The sequence below is a fragment of the Myotis nattereri genome, assembly GCF_964212035.1.
Source record: "Myotis nattereri genome assembly, chromosome: 9".
Taxonomy (NCBI): Eukaryota; Metazoa; Chordata; class Mammalia; order Chiroptera; family Vespertilionidae; genus Myotis; species Myotis nattereri.
Window position 1 is genome coordinate 38,015,705 of NC_138084.1, and position 18,299 is coordinate 38,034,003.

The window sequence follows — 18,299 nt, forward strand, 5'->3', positions numbered from 1 at the left end:
GTCATCTAGCTAAGACAGGTGGGAACTTAAAGGCCATACATGCCAAGCACCAAAGCTCACACATTTACAATAATTAGCCCCAAATTCTGATGCTCTGATTCTCCTCTTCAGGATCCTCCTCTCAGAAATGTGGGATCCTCTAAGAATGCTTACACATGTAACCCCAGTGCCCTCTGGACACCTACTAGATTCTGAGTTCTGGGTAAAGTCATTTTCTCTCTAACAGCCCCAGAGTTGGGAGGTGGGTTGATAGGCTAGAAGATAATTCATAGGACTAGTTTTGGGTCTCACCTTATCTGACCACTCCCCTATAATTAGAGCTGCTGCGCAGTGCTCTTGCCACCTTGTTGTGTATTCCATGCATGCACTCCTGCCAATGCCACAAAGCTGTTGACCCTGGCTGCTTTTGCCCTTCACAGCCCAACAGGGAGATGGCTTTTGCTTCGAGTGATCACCTCGTTCAGATGTGGATCCCATAGCAAAGCGGTAGGGCCCTGAGTGATCCAGCTCCTCCCTCGCACCACTGCCCTCTTCTTCCCAAAGTGCTGATCGGGAGTCGGGAGTCGGTCAGGCGCAGCTTTGCCTTTCCAAGGCTTGTGGCTCAAGTCTAGTTCCCCCAGGAGGATCTCCTCTCAGGAACCTCACTGTCTCCCCTCTAGCCTGGCCCCCGTTGGGAGCCTTAGTCCTTGCAGTAGGTCTGTCCCTCTCTGAATCTCAGCTGTGGATGGAATTCAGTGTCTTTTGCCAGGGCTTGGGGCCCCATAGAAATTCAGAGATGATGTCCTAGCTGGTTTGGCTCAGTGGATAGAGCGTTGGCCTGCAGACTGAAGGATCCTGGGTTCAATTCCGGTCAAGGGCATATGCAATGGGCTGTAGGCTCGATCCCCAGTGGGAGGCATGCAGGAAACAGCCAATCAATGATTCTCTCTCATCATTGATGTTTCCATCTCTCCCTCTCCCTTCCTCCCTGAAATTAATAAAAATACATTAAAAATTCAGAGATGGAGCTGGGCATCTATTTCAGTATCCCAACCACTCCATAATGGCTAAGCTGTCTGGATTTTCTCCTTCTCTATGAAAACCAGGAGGCTGGTCTTCTACGAGTTCACACAGGCCCTTGGTGCAAGTGAGGGTGTGGGGAGGGGAGGCTGGGCACTCACCTGTCAGGCTGGCTTAACTAAGTGAACTCTGGCTAAGCACAGATACCCAATGGCAGGGCCATACTAGTCCATGTGGTGCCTTTGTGCCCTCTCTGGGTGGATGCAGCCCATACCAAGCATATGGCTTGGAGAGCAAAGAGAGGGCAGAATTTCAGTCCCCTCTTGCCCTGTTGGCCAGATGCCCTAGTGCATGGAACAGCTGGCACCAATCTAGGCAGTGGCCATATGTAGCTACACAAAGAACTAAACAGTGTGGAGATCCAACTAGTGGGCTTCCAGAAGAAGCATGTGCTTGGGTCCTGGTCCCATGCCAACCAAAATCCTGGAGAAAAAGAGAGTGCCCAAGGGTCTCTCCTTCTGAGCCTGCATTCTTGTATCTAAATCCCTCCCCTGCCTCTGCAGCTCCCATTTTCTCCAGGGACCCTGTGTAGGTTCCTGATAGCACACCTGTCCCCCCACTCCAGAGGAGAGCTAAAATCAGGCCCTTGGGGGCTGATCTTATGCCCCAGGATTCGATGGAATAATCTACAGTCCACTCATCCACTCAGCAACCAAGCCTTCACAAAGAGACATCCTCTAAGAACATAGGGGAGCCATTTCCTTAGGACTCTGAGAGGTGGGCAAGGGCTTTCTAAGAAAAGGATGCTAAAAGGAGAGTCATTGGAGCAGGAACCTGCAAGGTGTATTGAATTACAGCAAAACAGATCAGAGGGACAGGAATGTAAGCTTTTTTTATTTTATTAAACCTTACTGGAGGATATTTTTCCCATTGATTTTAGAGAGAGTGGAAGGGGTATGGGGAGGGGGAGAGGAGAGAGAAAATAGATGTGAGAGAGCCACATCAATCAGTTGCCTCCGCCACGCACCCCAAACAGGGCGGGAACCTGCAACCCAGGTATGTACCATTGACTGAAATTGAACCCATAACCCTTTGGTTCACAGGCCAATGCTCTAACCACAGGGAAACACTGGCCAGAGCAGAATGTAAGATTTTTATTGCTCAATAGATACCAGTTGAATTAAAGTGAAGGGTGGTGGTGCTCACAAAGGCTTCTCCAGATCTGGTGAAGGGCCTGGAATGATAGAATAAATAGCTAGGGCTTTGTCAGTGGACAATGGGGAGCCATGGAAGGTTTTTGAGCAGGAGAGTAGCCGGGTCAGATTTGGCACCAGGAAGATGACTCTGGATGGTGAGGAGGAGGATTTGCCAAACCTGGGCACAGCATGGCTACGTTCAGTGCTAGTGGGAGACTGTGAGCAGCAGGTTTGGGAGGTGATTCTGAAGAACACCTCTGAACACTCCCCTTTTCATCACTGCATTGAATGTAATCCATTCAGTCATTTCACACACTTTTCCAGATACTGTGTGGGTCCATGTGCAAGGATGGAGAAGCGCAGGAGGAATCTGGATGAGCCCTCCCTCCCCACTCCCAGCCTTCTCTCCACCCCTCAATCAGAATGTGTTTTTGTAAGTGGGGGCTTGGGGACAGCATAAGGGTGACAAACTGTGCCTCCCCCAGCAATTAAATTTTTTAAAAAGCTGCTATGGAAGGAGCGAATATTAGTTTCCTGATTTATAAAGCCAAATGGATTAAGCTCATTCATTGCCCGAGGAAACAAAAAGGAAATCTTCAATACCTCTGTGCACATTGAGAACAGGAACAATGCGGGTCTTCAGAAAGCAGAAACCTAATTTGGGGGAATCAATTACCCTCTGTGTCCCTGCCTCTGAGGGCTTTCTCACTCCTCTCTCTCAATAGAGATTTCCTGGGAGGGAAAGTGTGGAGAAGTTGGTCAACCATAGGCACACCCTTGGTTCAGCCTTGCAGACAGGGGGCTAAGAACTGGGGTAGGCGAGTGGAGTCGGGCTGGGGTGTGCCTGGGTGTCAGGCACTGTGGAGATGTTGGGGGAGGGGTGCAGGGGCACGGGAGGGCTTTGGGATAAAAGTGGAGAGTGGGGAAATATTGATGTGCAGTGAGAGAGCCAAAGAAGGGAGCGATGGAAACCTTGGGTTTATAACTGGGGGCGCGGACGTAGCAAAGCTCAACCAGCGTACAAATGGGTGATGTGGGCGGGGGAGGCACTGCGTTACCCACTCACCCACTGTCTCCTGATCTTCCCCGGTTTCTCTTCTGTGGTCTGCACTTTCCTCCGTGGGTCTGGGCGCGCAGTGGGCAATGGTGGATCAATTATGAAAAAAGAAAGGGGGCAGGGGCGCCTGGGACAGTCGCCCCCGTGTCACATTCCCAAAGTCACACACAGAAGCAAGCACTCAGCCCATCTCACACATTCCTGTGCTGGGTCCCAAACCCTGGCCCGCAGTCCCCAGACCTGGAGCCACGTCCACCCCGATGCACGCATACAGTCGCTCCCTCACCTCACACCCACGGAGCCCCACGCTCACCACGGCGGGGTCGCCGACTCAGAACTGCACCCCCAACTCCCACCCGCCATCGCACACATTCTGCCACCCCAGGCGCATTCTCAGCTCGCGCGCACACACACACACACACACACACACAGTCGCTCACACGCACACACTCTGGCTGTGCTTTTGTGTTTTGTCAGAATTAATGAGAAAAGTTCCCGTGCCCTGCGGGTAATTAGTGTCCTTGGAGTTAAATAAGCTAATGGCGGGCACCTCTGGCCCAAGCAATTATGTTTGTGTATTGAATAATTGATTCAAAGCGGGGGAAGGGCCGCTAATCAGATCTGAGCATAATGAATTGATTTAATTAACAGGGGAATCTGAGGGGCCCTGGGAAACGCAGGCTTCACTCCGCTGCGGCGAGCGCGGCGGGCGCGCAGAGAGGACGGGAGCGCGGCTCGGCCGGGCCCGGGAGAGGCAGCTCGCACGGCTTCGGCGATCCCGGCCCGACGGACGCACCCCGCCCCCGCCCGCCCCCACCCTCCCGCGCTCCCGGTCCGCAGGGCCGAGCTCCCCGCGTCCGTCCGCCCCCGTCCGCGGCTGCAGCTCGCGAGGCGCGGAGCCCGCGGGGCCGGAGGAGCAGAGCAGGCGCGGGAGGCGGACTCCGAGCCGCGCGCCCTCCGCGTTCTCGGCCCGTGCGGGCTGGAGCCGCCGGGGGACCATGGTGTTGGACCAGGAGGACGGTAGGTGCCCGGGGACGCGCGGGGCGTGGGGCGCAGGGTGGGGGGCGGTAGCGGGGCCCTGCCGAGGCCACCCCGCTTTTGGCCGCAGCGGCCCCGCGCCAGCCCCAGCAGCTCCGGCCGCCGGGCGGCTTCCCGGAAGCGCGGCGGGACGTGGGGGGTGTGACGAGGGTGCCAGGCTCAGCCCCCCGGGGTTCCTCATCGGGGTTAGGAAGTCCCAAGCCAGCCAGCCCCACACGCTCCGGCCGAGAACTTTCTCCCCGCTCTTGCTGCCTCCCAGGCACCAGGCGCGCCTGTCCTCCCCGCAGTGCCCGCTGACCCTCAGCCCCCCAGCCTCCCGGGGTGTCTGCATGTCCCCAGTCTGCATCGGACTGTGAAATGGTTCTCCCCGGGGGGTGCCCTGAGAACCTGGGGTTGAGGGTGGAGTCAAACCAGCATGGTTCTGAGGTTCCGGGGTCTGGAACTTACAGCTGCGGGATGGGTGACATTGCTTCACCTCTGGAGGCACTGGAGAGGGCGCTCACCATTAGTCTTGCCCCGCTCCTCTCCTCCGCCTAGCATGATAGGAGGTGTCTGCCGGCTGTGGGCCATGTATCCAAAATATCAGGGGGCGGATTTGTCTTGAAGCTGATGAAGTTTACGCTTCATTGGTGATCTTGTGTTCCATTTCTTAGAGAATCCCCTTTGCCCCAGTTGCATATGTAAGTTTGGCTCTCACAAAAATCTGGATTCAGCCCTGGGTCCAACTCACACCCTTTCCGTTCTAACTGCCAGTCTCTCAGGCCAGCTCACAGCCCTGCTGGCCCATCCACCCTCCCCAGGTGCCAGGGAACTCCTCAGTGCCTGAGAGAGGAAGCCCTGAGTTGGAAGGCTGAGACTCGTGGTGCTGGGAGGCAGCTGCTGGTCTGCAGGATGGGTCTGGCTGGCTGGCCTTTCCCTCTGGCTCCATTAGTCCCTTGTCCTACCTACTGCCTCCCTCTTTGGTGAGCAACTGGCCTGGTTTGCCAGGACCACCCGGTTTGAGCTCAGAAAGTCCTACCTCCTGGGACACTGATCAATCCTGAGCAAACTGGGACAGGTGGACAGCCTACATCCACAGCCTTCTCAGAGCTGTTGTGCAGGGATGGGTTAGCCTTCAGCAAGGGGGTGGGAAAGAGAGACTTGTTTTCTGGGGTGCAGATTTGGTCTAAGCCTCTGCAAGGCCTAATGAATTATAACTGCGGCTCCTAGAAGGCCTGCCGAGGGCTTCCAATAACCAAAGGAGGAAAAGTGTGCACTTCTCCACTCTAGCTGGTTGCAGTTTCTGTGCATGGGCTGCCTCTGTGTGACTAGGGGGCAGGGCAGAGCGTCTGAATGTGGCCAGCAGGCATCCTGATGGTACTGCAAAGCCTATAGGTTCACTGTCTTGTCACCTGTGGTAGCCACAGGGAAGGGGCCCTTGTCACTTTGAATACCTCTCAGAGCACCACGTGTAAAACCAGCTTGTAAGCCCATCTTGAAGACAGTGTTGGGAGCAGGGCCCTCAGGTGCAGGCACACCTGACAGCCTCCACTGAAGAGTTCTGGAATATCTGGTCTGCCCAGGTCCTCAGGCACCGAGTTTTCCCCGCCCCCTTCCCACCTCCAATGGAGGAACCCTTCCTCAGTACTTCCCTCCCAGGTGCAGTGACAAACTGCTAGGACCTGCCCAGAACTTTGTAAGGCAGCCAGTAACAACCCCTTTCTCCTCACTGTAACCTTGGGGGCTGATCACGTGTCTTCCCTCTACTGCCCCCAGGGGCATTTCAAGGGCATTTTGGAGCACTCTTGGTAGTGTCCAAGTGAATACATGCTCATCACCTGTGGAATGTGTCAGATGCAAGCTACCTCCTCCAGGCCCAGGGGAGCTGAGGATTCCACCCTGCTGTTGTGGGTGGGGGTGAGCATGGCCACAGGAATTACCTGGCTGCCCAACAATTACCCATGAGCTGAGAAGGGAGGCCACTGGATGAGTGAGGCACATGTCTGCCTCTGCCAACCCAGCAGGCCCCTTCCTGGCCACGAGCTCCGGTCATCCAAACCGTCAAAGGCTTGCTGGGTAGCTCTGTGCACCAACCTCTTGGAGGCCCCTTTCCAGATCAGTGTACAGCTCAATGCTCAAAACTGGGGGTGCAGAGAGAGCCACCTCTGGACACAAGCAGTCCTTCACACTCAGCACCAGTCCCCTGCTGCATACCTAGCCTGTTTCTGTAGTCCATCACTTAGCACCCCGGCCTGCTTCAGTCCCTGAGTTGGCACATAGGGCTCCTGCCTCCCCAAAGGGATGCTGGCTGTGTGGCTGCTAATTGGTTACCTTGGAGGCTGGGAGAGCCGGTGTTGGGACAGAGTCCCAAGCGCAGCACATGGACAAGACAGTGGAAAAGTGGTTTGTGGGTCAGGGCCAGACCCTGGAAGTGAGGAGAAGCAGTCCTGGAGGTCACAAGTAAAGCAGCAGCGCTTATGGAATGAATGCCCCCAGACCCCCCAGAGGTGTCTACAGCAAGAAGCTGCCCCTTGCCAGCTCGCCAGGCCCGTGGCTTGCTGCACTGTCTGGCCCGCAGCTCAGGCTGGGGTGAGGGGCTGACTCTAAATGAACCAGTGGCGGCAGAAGCAAAGTCTCCCTCAGACCCTCAGGGTGCAGCTCCGGCTGCAGGGGAGAGATCAAGCTCACAGTCCTGAGGGACGGTCAGGCTGAGCAAAATGATATATTTAATACCAAATATACTCGCGGACTATTAGGATTAAGTATTCAAGATGAAGAGGAAAGCAAAACCCTCTGAGCTGCGGATGAGGCATCTCATTAGAAGCCGCCTCTCTCCTGTTTTCTCAAAGCCCGACTTCCTGCCTAGGACAGAGGAAGACAGGCTGCAGCACGGCTCCAGCTCCCCCATTCCTCACCCCCGTCAAGCACCTGCATTGGGCCTCCAGGGCTTATGGGGCACAGACTGGCCTCCAGGTCTCCTTTGTACTCAGTAAACCCCCTCATTGACTGGGGTGCCACAGTTTACAAAGCACATGCACATACATTATGCCATCTGACCCCCACCGCAACCTTGGAGACAGAAGAACAGGTCTCCCACTTCATCAACAGGGAAACTGAGACGAGAGAGAGAGAGAGAGAGAGAGAGAGAGAGAGAGAGAGAGAGATGCTACGCCGCTGTTGATAATAGGCTGAGATGGTGTAAAATCCCAACTGGTGGCCCTTGGCCCCTCCAGGGACTTCGGCTCCCTTCCCCTTGCCTGGGCCTACTCCTCAGAAGAGCTACCAGGATTGAGCCTTAGACACATTTGCCTGGAGCCCTCCTTGGGCTGGAAAAAAAGCTCTTGGTTATTGAGTGGCGTTCCTGGAAAAGGCAGCCTGGGCACCACCCCCAGGGCTTTGGAGAGACACAGGGTTCAGGAGGAAAGGAGCTGGACACTGTCCCCCCTCCTGCCTTTTGAGTTACAGAGCAAGAACTGTGAAGTCCGTAATAGCAGGAATCTTTGCTTTGTTCACTGCTGTGTCCCCAGTGCTCGGCGCATAATACATGCTCAACAAATGGCTGTGGAGTGAGAAAAGCTTTCAATGCCATGCTGTGCTTGCTGAGAGAGAAGTTAAGACAGGATCCCAGTTTCAGTAGAATCAGGACGCCCTTGTGGGGGAAGGGGCTGCTGGGGTAAAGGTGTTCCTGTGAGATTCACAGTGGAAGAGTTTGTGTCTGGCACAGGGTTAACTTTGCCAAAAGATCCAGGGAATAACCAGAAATCCCGGGGGGGGTGGGGCAGGGGGGTTGGTGCAGAGCAAGTAGGAAGAGAGGGTAGGAGGTCAGAGAAAGGTTGCCCTGGTGAGAGGGGCGGCAGAAATGAAGGCTGGGAGGCTGGGAGTGACAGACCAGGGGTCCTTCAGACAAATCTCCAGGATGAGGACCGGGGTCCTGCCTGAGCAGAGCCACGCGCTGAGCTGGGGCCGAGTTGGGGCCGAGCGGCCTCCAGGTGGCGCTGCGGAGCCGGCAGCCGCGCGTCTCCACTCCCCATTAACCCGGAGGAAGGGGGGGCCTCGGGAAATGTGTGCATTTATTCAGTGCAGGAGTGCAAACCTCATACATTGAGAGAGAAAGGCAGCGGGAGACGGCCGCCGAGATTCCCCCATCTCTTTGAATATAATTTTAGATTGAGATTCAGATTAAATCCGAGGGGAAAACACTTTATGAGGCTGAAAGCAGTGTCGTTGCCAGAGCCCGGGTTATGAGCTATCAAATGCAATTACATTAAGACAGATTATACTGGGCAAATTGAGCCATTTAGAAGGTGAGAATCAAAGAAACGGCTCTGATCCTCTCTTCCCCTTCTCTCTCTCTCTCCCTCTCTCTAAATTGCAGTTCGTAGTTCCTTCAATTCTGAGGCACAAAAGTAGGTGAGACGGCTTTTGTATCTGCGAAGTGCTTCACTCCTGAATGTAATTCTAGCTGAGTGCAATCTAGGTTAAGAGCCGGACAAGCGGGTAATTAGAGCCGCTCGCTGCCCGAGGACCGGCCGCCCCGCCGAAGCGCGCCCGGAGTCGGCGCCCTTCTCCCGGCCGAGCCGAGCTGCGGCTGGACACGGAGCGCCCGAGATGATGGTGCTGGACAAGGAGGACGGTAGGTGGCGGGCGGAGGTCCGACGCCGGGCACCCCCGGCCTTACACCGCGGCGCGCGGGAACACACGCGGGGGGCACAGGCGCGCATCTGCCAGGCTGGGCTGGGGTTGCGGGGGAGCGGCGCGGGGGCCGGGGCCGGGCGGGGGCGGGGGCGGGGGTGGGCGCGGGGAGGACCGAGTGGAACTGGGGAGGAGGACGGTGAGTCAGTCCCTGGGTGCGGGCCCCCTGGGCCCGGCCGGGCGGGCGAGCTGTGCGCGGGCCAGGTGGTGCTCTGCGGGCCAGAGGCTCCGGCTCCCCTTAGCTCTCCGCGCAGCGGCGGCGGTTCGTGCAGAGCATTTCGTCTTTGCGGCTGCTCCTCTCACCGCAGCCATCACCCTCGCGTCGCCGCGTAACCCGAGAGGTGCCGAGCGCTGGGCAAATCAGTGGCTTCTGGAAAATCGGGCTCCGGGGCTTGCGGCGAGCCGCGCTCGAGGAAGACGGCGCCCGCCCTGGGGTGCCAGGCCGGCGAGGGGAAAGCGGGCTGGACCCTCGGGGAGATAGCTCCCCACAAGTAGGAGGTGCCTCGCGTGCTGGTCCACTGTCTCCCTGTGTCCTGAGCGCGGAGACAGGAGTTTGGCCAAGAGGAAGAAAGTGTCGCGATACAGGCTAATAGCACTCCTGCAGGAGTGGCCCGCGAAAGTGGCATGGGCCTGCCGTGGTCAGGATCCTCAGGGCTCCTCAGAGGCCAGGACGGAGGGTTCCATGATTGCTGGAGGCCACTAGCAGGTGGTCCCTCCTACTCCAAAGCCTTCCTGATTGGGGGTGCCCTGTAGTTACTGTCTGGTGTGCACAGGAGAGGCTGGGGAACCCAGTCCCCTGGAGGGTAAAACCAAGTGGGTGTCCTGTGACCCACGCACAGACCCCAGGGTCAGAGGAGAGGCCGTCCCCTGGCCGTCCCAGGCCCTCCTGCCCTGTAGGTGAGGGTTGCTCAAGTTGTTGGCTGTAGGGAGACGTATGTCTATGTAATAGTTGACACACAGGCTGCTACTGGGACGGAACTGGAAGGTGGGCTTTCTGTGAGTTAGAGCGATGGTGGTGGCGCCCTCTGACCTTCTAGTGAGTCTCCACTGGGCCTGTGCCCGCTCCCCACCAGGTCAATGGTGCTATTGACATGGTCACTTGGCAAAAACTTGAAGTTAAGTCACTTGCTCAAGGTCACACAGGAGGTTCACTTTGCTGCTACCACGTGCTGATGCCCCTAGACTCCCCTTGACCTTCTGAGATCCCCAGCCGGGAGGGGCAATTAAAGTGTCTGTCCTCAGGGTGGCATGTGGAGGAGCCCCGTGGCCAGTAAGCCCATGAAGGCTGATTCTCGGTGTGTGTGTAGTAAGAGATGAAGAGGGAACTCAACGCTTCTGGCCAAAAGAATCCATTTGCCAGCGTCTAGCTGGGGTGTGCCATCCACCTCCTGTAAGCTCTTCTCTCTTCGGGGACCCCTTCCCTGGAGGCCTGTGAGGGCCATCAGAGGGCTGGACTGCTACAGTTGTATATGGGACGAAAAGAAGGGCTCGGGCCGGGCCGCCCAGGGAGGGAGGAGGCCTTGATGTAGCCCCTTTTGTTTCTAACTCCTTGTGTCATCTCAGACCAGTCATGCTTATCTCTAGACTTCATTTTCCCTCTTGGTAACATGAGGGGCTTAGAGAAGCCAGTGCGGGGTCTCGCTTGGTGTCTGGGGTACTCTCGCTGTGGGAAGCATGTGGAAATCAGGCTATGTCTTTAGGTCCAGGCCAGAAATCCAGTAGACCGGGCCCTCTACTTGGGAGGCCTCAGGCAGGGAGATGGACCTCTTGGAGGTGGCTCTCTGTTCAGGCACCCAGAGTGCCGTGGGCTCTGTGATCCTAAAGGCTCTCAGATGAGCCCTGAGTGGGAATGGCTCTCTGGAGGTCATTTGAGCCTCCAGCCTGCAGTACACTTCAACCACCCAGACATGTGTGTTTCCTCCAGACCTATGGCAGAGAGCGTGTGGTGCCCTTCAGTGCCCCACCTTGTCCAGTCTAAATAATATGGTGCCCACTTGCATTGATGCCCGTGAGCTCTGGGGCCCATTACAGCACGAAGCCTGCAGACAGCCGGAGTCCCGAGGAGCACTGGATTCTTGTCCTGCGCAGAACTGTCCCCCAAAAGTAACCTTTCTGCTCCTAAATCCACCCTCCACTCCCTGTTAGAATCTGGCCTCTCCTGGTTCCACGGAACCTCGAAGCTGGCACCTGTAATTAGGTGGCGGGGGGAGGCTCTGGATGCACTCACCTGCCCTTCTACACCTGCTGCCTACTTTCTCCCTAGCACTTATGCCCTCTCAGTAGGTGGCCATTTGGGCCGGGTGGCAGCATTGGCCCCCAAGGGCAGCGTTGTCTGGCTGCAGCAGGGACTCAGGGCTCTTATTAACCACCCCCAATGCCTTTTCTCCACCTGACAGCATCTTGTCGGAAGAGGCCGAGGCTCCTCTGGTTGAAGTCGGGTCTGCCAGCTGCCACGGACCAAAGCTCTTGCTCTGCTGGGCTGCTGGGCTTTCATGTTGCACTTCTGAAAGATAATAAAATATCAATCGCTTTGCCGTAGCAACGGGTTTAAGAGACTTTCTGAAGTATTGAATCGTCAAAAAAAAATTTTTTTTTTTTTTTTTTTTTTTTTGCTTTTAAGCACAGTGCATTATTAATAAAGTAATCCATTAGGTCGAGCAGTGAAGGGCCACCACAGAGAGGAAAGATCTGTTTTGCAAACGGTTAAACTTCGGGTTTTAAGATTAATTGCTTTCATTTGGACGCTTGCTCTTGGCCTAGCCATTTCCACTTTACTGGAACTCAGGGTCCAGGCTTTCTAAATGCCGTTGGGTCTGCCTGTCAGCAAAGGGAGCCCAGCTCCCACTTTCCCGGAGAAATAGCCCCCCTTTCCCTGGCACCTGCGCTTGGACTGCCACCAGGCTGTGGGCTTTCCGGTGAGGCTTGAAGTCCTAGGGGTGCAGAGAGCTACTGTCCTGAGCCCCAGGAGTCAAATTAGCCCTCAGGCTTGTGGAGAAGAGGCCCGTGTGTAGGGGCAGAGAGCAGAGGGTCCAGGCCACCCCAAGAACAACGAGAGCCTTGGATTGCGGGGGAATGGGCAGGAGAAGATGCTGAGGATACCCTTTTGGGGGTGCTGGTGTGTCCCTAGGCGCAGGCTGGAGAAGGGTGGGTCTGGGTGTAAATCGCCTCTGCAAAGACCCAGTGGGAAGGCTGGGGTGACCACAGGAAGCAGCGAGCAGGCTGTAGAACCAAAAGCCAGACATGATTCCTAGAGCATTTTTAATAAGTAAAAATGCCCAAGGAGAGTGGAGCTGGCCTGAGAAGGACCAGACAGCGAATCTTCAATTGTTAATGACCGCCGTGCGCACAGCCTCTACAGCTGGTCCATGAGGGCAGGCTCTTGGCTATGCTTGGGTGCTGAGCTGCAGGACCTCCTGGGATATCCCATCGTGCTCTGGACCACAGAGGGTCCTGGGGGCCTCTCCTGGCAGAGTGTGGCCAGTACTTCCCTGGCCTGGAGTGGAGGCAGGGAATGGGCCCTGGCACTGTTCCATGCTGGAGACCCCAGCAGGGCAACAGGAAGGTGGATCCCAGCGGGCACTGCGGCCTCCTGAGGCCTGGGAAAGGCCTTGGAAGGCTGGCAGGGTGGGGATCAGGCCTGGCACTCGGGGGCGTCTCCATCTGCACCTACCATGCCAGCCTGAGCAGCAGCCATCGCCTCACGGCTGGGGATGAAGCATCGCAAATCTCCAGCAGCACGCACGGCTGCTTCCCCTCCTGCCCAAAGGTGGGAGTCTGTAAAGATGGGTCTCCTCCACCCCCTCTCTGAGCCATGGGTTAAGAAGCAGGTGCTTCTCTCCGTTCCCTGCTCTTCCATTCACTTGCCCACATGGAGCACTAAGGGGGGACAGGGAAACAACATAAATTGGTCTGTCGGCCAGAATCCATGTCTCACTAATGTACCCAGATTAACTCAACTGTAAATTGTCTCCTTGGATGGCGGTGTCTTGCTAAAAGTTTCCCATATGATTCATGATTTGGATTGCTTTTAACGGCTATTGGCTAAGCAAGCCGGTGACTGTACAAGGTGATGCAATTGGCATTAGCGAGGGGAGGCACGGGAGCGTGTAATGCAGTCAATACTGCATTAACTACTGATGCCCAATTACAGGGAGTGGGAGAGAGCCTTTCAGGAGCATTAGGACTGGGGGAAGCTGAGATCACTGGCCGCTGCTCGCCTAAAAGCTTCACCCTTTGCATGCCGGGGTGGCCATGGCGCTGGCTTGGCCAGTTACTTGGCCTCTGTGGCTACAAGAGCTGCTTTTCTCATTCTCTCTCTCCCTCTCTCTCTCTCTCTCTCTCTCTCTCTCTCTCTCTCTCTCTCTCTCTCTCTCTCAACATGTCCCATGAAGATGCTTTTAGCACATAGAAATGTGCATGTTCCTAGACCCATGGCCTGCCTCTCATTCCTCCAGAGAATGGAGTCCCCACCCCACACGGCGTCCCAGAGTCAAACCCAGCAGCTGCCCCACCTGCTTCTATTTAAGGAGCCCCTCAGCAGGACCAGGAGTTCTATTCTGGTCTTTCTTCCTTGGAACCATTGAATGATTTCCAGCATCGGTGGCCGACCCTCTGTGGTCATGGGCGGAGACATGAGGTTCCGGCTCGGTGCAGTTGGGCTGCTGGCACAGGCTGCTGAGGTTGGGAAGTGGCCGTGGTTGGACAGGCTGGCCTTTGAGCAGAAGGCAGAGCTGGGGTGGTGCAGCTAGGGGAGGCTGATGGGGGATTGACCCAAGCCATGCAGGGGTTCTCAGCAAGTGCGGGCCCCTCCAAGCGGCATCCCATCCAAGGCAGAGTTGTCCCTAAGTAACCAGGAAGTCAAGGCTGTTGTTTAGCTCTATCTCTAGGGGCTAGAGTGTCTCCTAAGAACTCTTGATCAGTGAAGTTAGGAAGATAGGAAGGAGTTAGGAAAAAATAGTAGAGAAAAGGGCATGGGTACCCCAGTGGGCCAGGTACTATTGGACTGGCTGCCACCTTTACCATCCTGCTAAACTCTGCAGGTCCAATATGTCCATGGATCACAAAACCATGCCCACCCAATGTTGAGACTGCTTTACCTTTATACCTTCTCATCTTCACGATGAGAATAACCACATCTAACCGGCTGGATTGTTATCAAGATTAAATGAGATAAGGTTCACATACACACTTGATAAACCAGGGGGGCTCATGTCTATGTGAGGCGACATTGCTTTCTGCACAGCGACAGTGTGATCAGAAATATCCTGTGCCCGGTTGGTGCCTTGTTCACTTCTGGGCAGCGGGACATCACCCTCCCTCTTGCAGTTAGTTCATCTGTCATGGCCACCGGTCACTGCTGCCCGGGAGGCAGGCTGGCTCCACTGCTCACCACTGCCCAGACTTCCAAGGTGACTAGCATCAGGGGAAGAAGCCTCCAAGGTCACTGTTTACAAGTCCCTCCATTTATAGGGGAACAGTTGAAGCACGAAGGGGGCAAGTTAAGTTGTCCAAAGTTATGTTGGGAATCATAGCTCAGAGCTTCAGCATCTTTCAGGTTCCATGTCCAGTTGCCATACCCTCTCCCTGGCCCCAAATGCATGATGAGGCTGGGTGACAGAGAACCCTGATGAAAAGGAACATTAGCTGGCCTGGTGCCATGTGCCTGGACATCCCAGCAATGGCCCTAGCCAGCCTACTGACAGCCCAGGGGATCTTTGCCTCTCTACCCTTGCTCGTGTTGTGTTGACCACTTGCCTGGCATGCCCTTTCCCCTTTGGTTAGCCTTGCAGGAGCCTGCAGGTGGCCAAAGCCATTCCAGAGTCACATCCACCCAACCTAGCAACAAGCTCATCTCTCGTTGGGTGGAGTGGGTTTATTTTGTGTTCTCAGACAGAAGCTTACAGTGGCTGACATGAGCAAATTAAAAGCAGAAGGTATGAGAGGAGTAGGCAGCTGGTCCAGATTGCAGGGGCAGATTGGTTCCCCAATTCCTACCTCCTGCCCCTTCCTAACTGGGTTTTCAGGTGCAGCCTGCTGGCATGATTCAGGAGACCTGGATTCTAGTCTCAGATGACTGCCATGTGACATCAGACAACTTATTGGGCCTCAGTTTTTCCATCTCTACAATGGGAACAACACCTAATGGGCACCAGTGTCCATGTACACATTTGATAAGCCAGGAAGCTTCATGCCTGTGTGAAGTGACATTGCTTTCCACACAGTTACAGTATGAGCTTTTTCACTCTTGGACCTTAGGCGTCATAGAGACATAATAGCTATCATTTTACTGAACCCTTACTTAAAAGTAAGATGTCGTGCTATGGATGTGTATCAATGAGTTATTGCTGCCTAAGCAACCACCCCAAAACTCAGAGGCTTAAAATAAGCATCTGTTTAGCTCTCGAACCGCAGTTTTGGGGTCCCACTCATGCCTGGCAGATAGCTGATCAACTGGATGCTGGGGGTGACAAGGCTGCATGTCCCTCCTCATCCAGCAGACTCTTCCGGCTTGCTCACATGGTGGAGACAGGTCCAGGAGAGAGAGAGTGGACACACACCAAACTTCATATGGTCTAGGTTTGGCTCTTGGATGTTGTCATTTGGCCAAAATACATCACAAGGCCAACCTCAGTTCAAGGGGTAGGGAAATAGATGATACCCTTGAAGAGAGGAGGTGAAAGTCACATTGCACAGGATGTGGCTACCCAGAGGGGTAGAGAGTTGGGGCCATTTCTGTACTCAACCCACCAAAACATCTTCCATGTATGGTTTCATTTAATATCCTTAACCACCTTAGGGACAGCAACTATTGTGATCTTGATTTGACAGATGAGACATCTGTAGAAAGAGGCTGTGTAATGGGTCGCAGGCTCCACACAGCTCGCAAGTCCAGAGTTGGGCTGTGAGCCCAGGCTGCCTGACTGTAGAGTGAGCAGGGGAGGAGCAGTGAGAGGATGACTTGGGAAGGTGGTGAGGGAGGCTTGCTAATGAGGGAGTGGGGGAGAGTGTCTGCGCTGCCATCTGAGCCCGGGCCTATTCCTTCATGGGATGGAGGACCATAGGCGGTCAGCCCCCACTGCCTTCTCTGGCTTTTCTTCTCTGTCCTGCAGTAGGGATGGGTGTGAAGCTCTGTGGTTACAAGAGCTACCGTCAACCTGGACATACATGCAGAAGCGGCTGGGCAGGACTCAATTCATTGGTTAGCCCCTCGCCTCAAAATGGGGCGGTAAGTGGGCTGGTGAGAGGCCTGTGTACATTCATAAACCAGCTGATTGAAAAGCAATATTTCAGATAAATACAAGCCAGCGATCTATCAGTGGTTGTAATAAAACCCAGGCTTCAGGCTGTGATTTTATTTTGAAATAATAAGAATTGCTTGATTCTTTTTACTTGAGTTACCATGGTAATTCTGGCGTGGAGCAGTGTTATATTGATTTAGAAAGTGGACAGTAATATTTCTTTTGTGTTATTCTGTTTCTAGGCCTTGATTTCTAATTTCCACTTGGAGATTACTTTTATAAATTTCTTAAGTCCTTCCACTTTTTTTCCTCTCACAGTATAATTTTCCTCTCATGCGTGGCTGTGTTCTGAGCTTATTGGTTTGCTCTTATTTTAAATTAAACTTGCTGGTTTCAAATATTGAAATGACATCTTTGTCTGTGTCTGTACTTTGGTTTAGCAAAATATTACAGTCTGACGCTCTCTGCTTAATAATTTAAGGGAGGCATTCTGTCGGCCCTCACTGGGTGCTGATAACTTATGACTCAACCAACGCAGGCCTTAAACTCCTGACATTTTAATATTGTGTGGCGGGAGCAGCCGCCCCTCCGCTCTGAGTCTCAGTGGAGAAAAATCCGTGTGGTACCCCAGAAGGGAGTTTTAATAATTCAATTTTGCCGGTTGGCGCAATGACTTGATAGAGAGGGGGAGGGAGACACACTTTTCCCAGATAAGTGGGAGCAGCTCTGGCTTGAACATCTAGGGCCCACAGCCAGCACCTACTCCATCCTGTCTCTCCTCTCCCCTGAATTTTTAAAAACTCCAGTGCCTGACCCTGGTGATAGACTGTTTAGGAAGGGCTGCATATGGGTGCCATCAGAATGCTTGAACTCTCAGGTTCCAATTTTAAAGCAAGTGGAACCAGCATGGGCTTTGTATCACACAGACTCAGTTCAAATCCCGCCTCTGCCACATAGTAATTCTTAACAGTAAATTGTACTGGTGATTCCAACTAGTCAAATGGATATGATCATGACCACCGTTTCGGTCCGTTGAGCCTTCAATAGGCAAAGCTCTTGAAGGTTCTGTAGGTGACTGGTGGGGTTCCCCTAACCTACCTAGGTCTGGGTGAGGAGGGGAGAAGCGGGGAGTGGGTGTGCTTTGAAACGCTCATCCTGCTCCAGAGGTGCCTGGGGTGCAGAGCCCTGGGAGGGCTGTTCTTTTGAAAGCCCCCAGGCTATGGCGCCAGGAAGAGGTGATCAGCTCCGCCCATATTCCTGGTCTGCCCAGCAGAGAGCCTGGTTAGGACAGGCCTGGGAGTGGGCTCTGTCTCCTGGGCACCTCTCCTGGAAACACTCCACGGCAGGCACAGCACCTCAAGGTCCATGTGTCCAACCATTTAGCAAGGAGTGGGCTCCAGAGGGAAACTCACCACGACATGGGTGGTGGGGCAGAGATCTGTCTGCAGGCCCGCCTCTCTCTGGCCTGAGGCAAGCCCCTCCTGTCTGTGTGTGTGTGTGTGTGTGTGTGTGCAGTGAGGCAGTGTACTAGGCATCTACTGCTCTGCAACAAATCACAGCTGAGCAGCTTAAAACAACATCCATTTATTATCTCACAGTTTCCGTGGGTCGGGAGTCCGGGAATGGCATAGCTGGTCCTCTGCTCAGGGTCTCTCAGGCCATAATAGAGGTGTCGGCTGGGGCTGTGGTCTCAAATCAAGATTAATCTGGGAATTGAGTTTCCAAGCTCACTCACTGGATTGTTGTCAGGAATCAGTTCCTCATGGGCTGGTGGACTGAGGCTTCCACTCCTCACTGACGGTGGGTCGTAAGCTGCCCCCAGTTCCGTGCCATGTGGGCCTCTGCAGCATGGCAGCTTGCTTCCTTAAAGCCATTACGAGAGTGTCTGCTGGCAAGCAGGAAGTCACAGTCTTTTATAAGATGTGACACATCTAATCACAGATGTGACATTTCATCACTTTGCTGTATTTCCTTTCTTGGGAGCAAGTCACTAGGTCCAGCTCCCACTCAAGGAAGTGTGTGTGGGGGGGAATTGCAGAGGTTGTTAATATCAGGAGACAGAGGATCATTGGGGACTGTCTTAGAAAAATCAGCCTGTGA

The 18,299-nt window shown here is 54.5% G+C and overlaps 1 protein-coding gene across 1 annotated transcript in view; it reads left to right on the top strand.

Annotated features, from left to right (window-relative positions):
- Positions 1-4,096: 4,096 nt before the first annotated feature.
- Positions 4,097-18,299, top strand: part of LMO1 (LIM domain only 1) — a 36,337-nt gene continuing 22,134 nt past the window's right edge. Inside the window, exons 1-2 of the mRNA XM_081100172.1 lie at positions 4,097-4,272; positions 8,645-8,902. Coding sequence (XP_080956298.1) covers positions 8,878-8,902 — 25 coding nt within the window. The 5' untranslated portion in view covers positions 4,097-4,272; positions 8,645-8,877. The remainder of the gene's footprint in view (positions 4,273-8,644; positions 8,903-18,299) is intronic.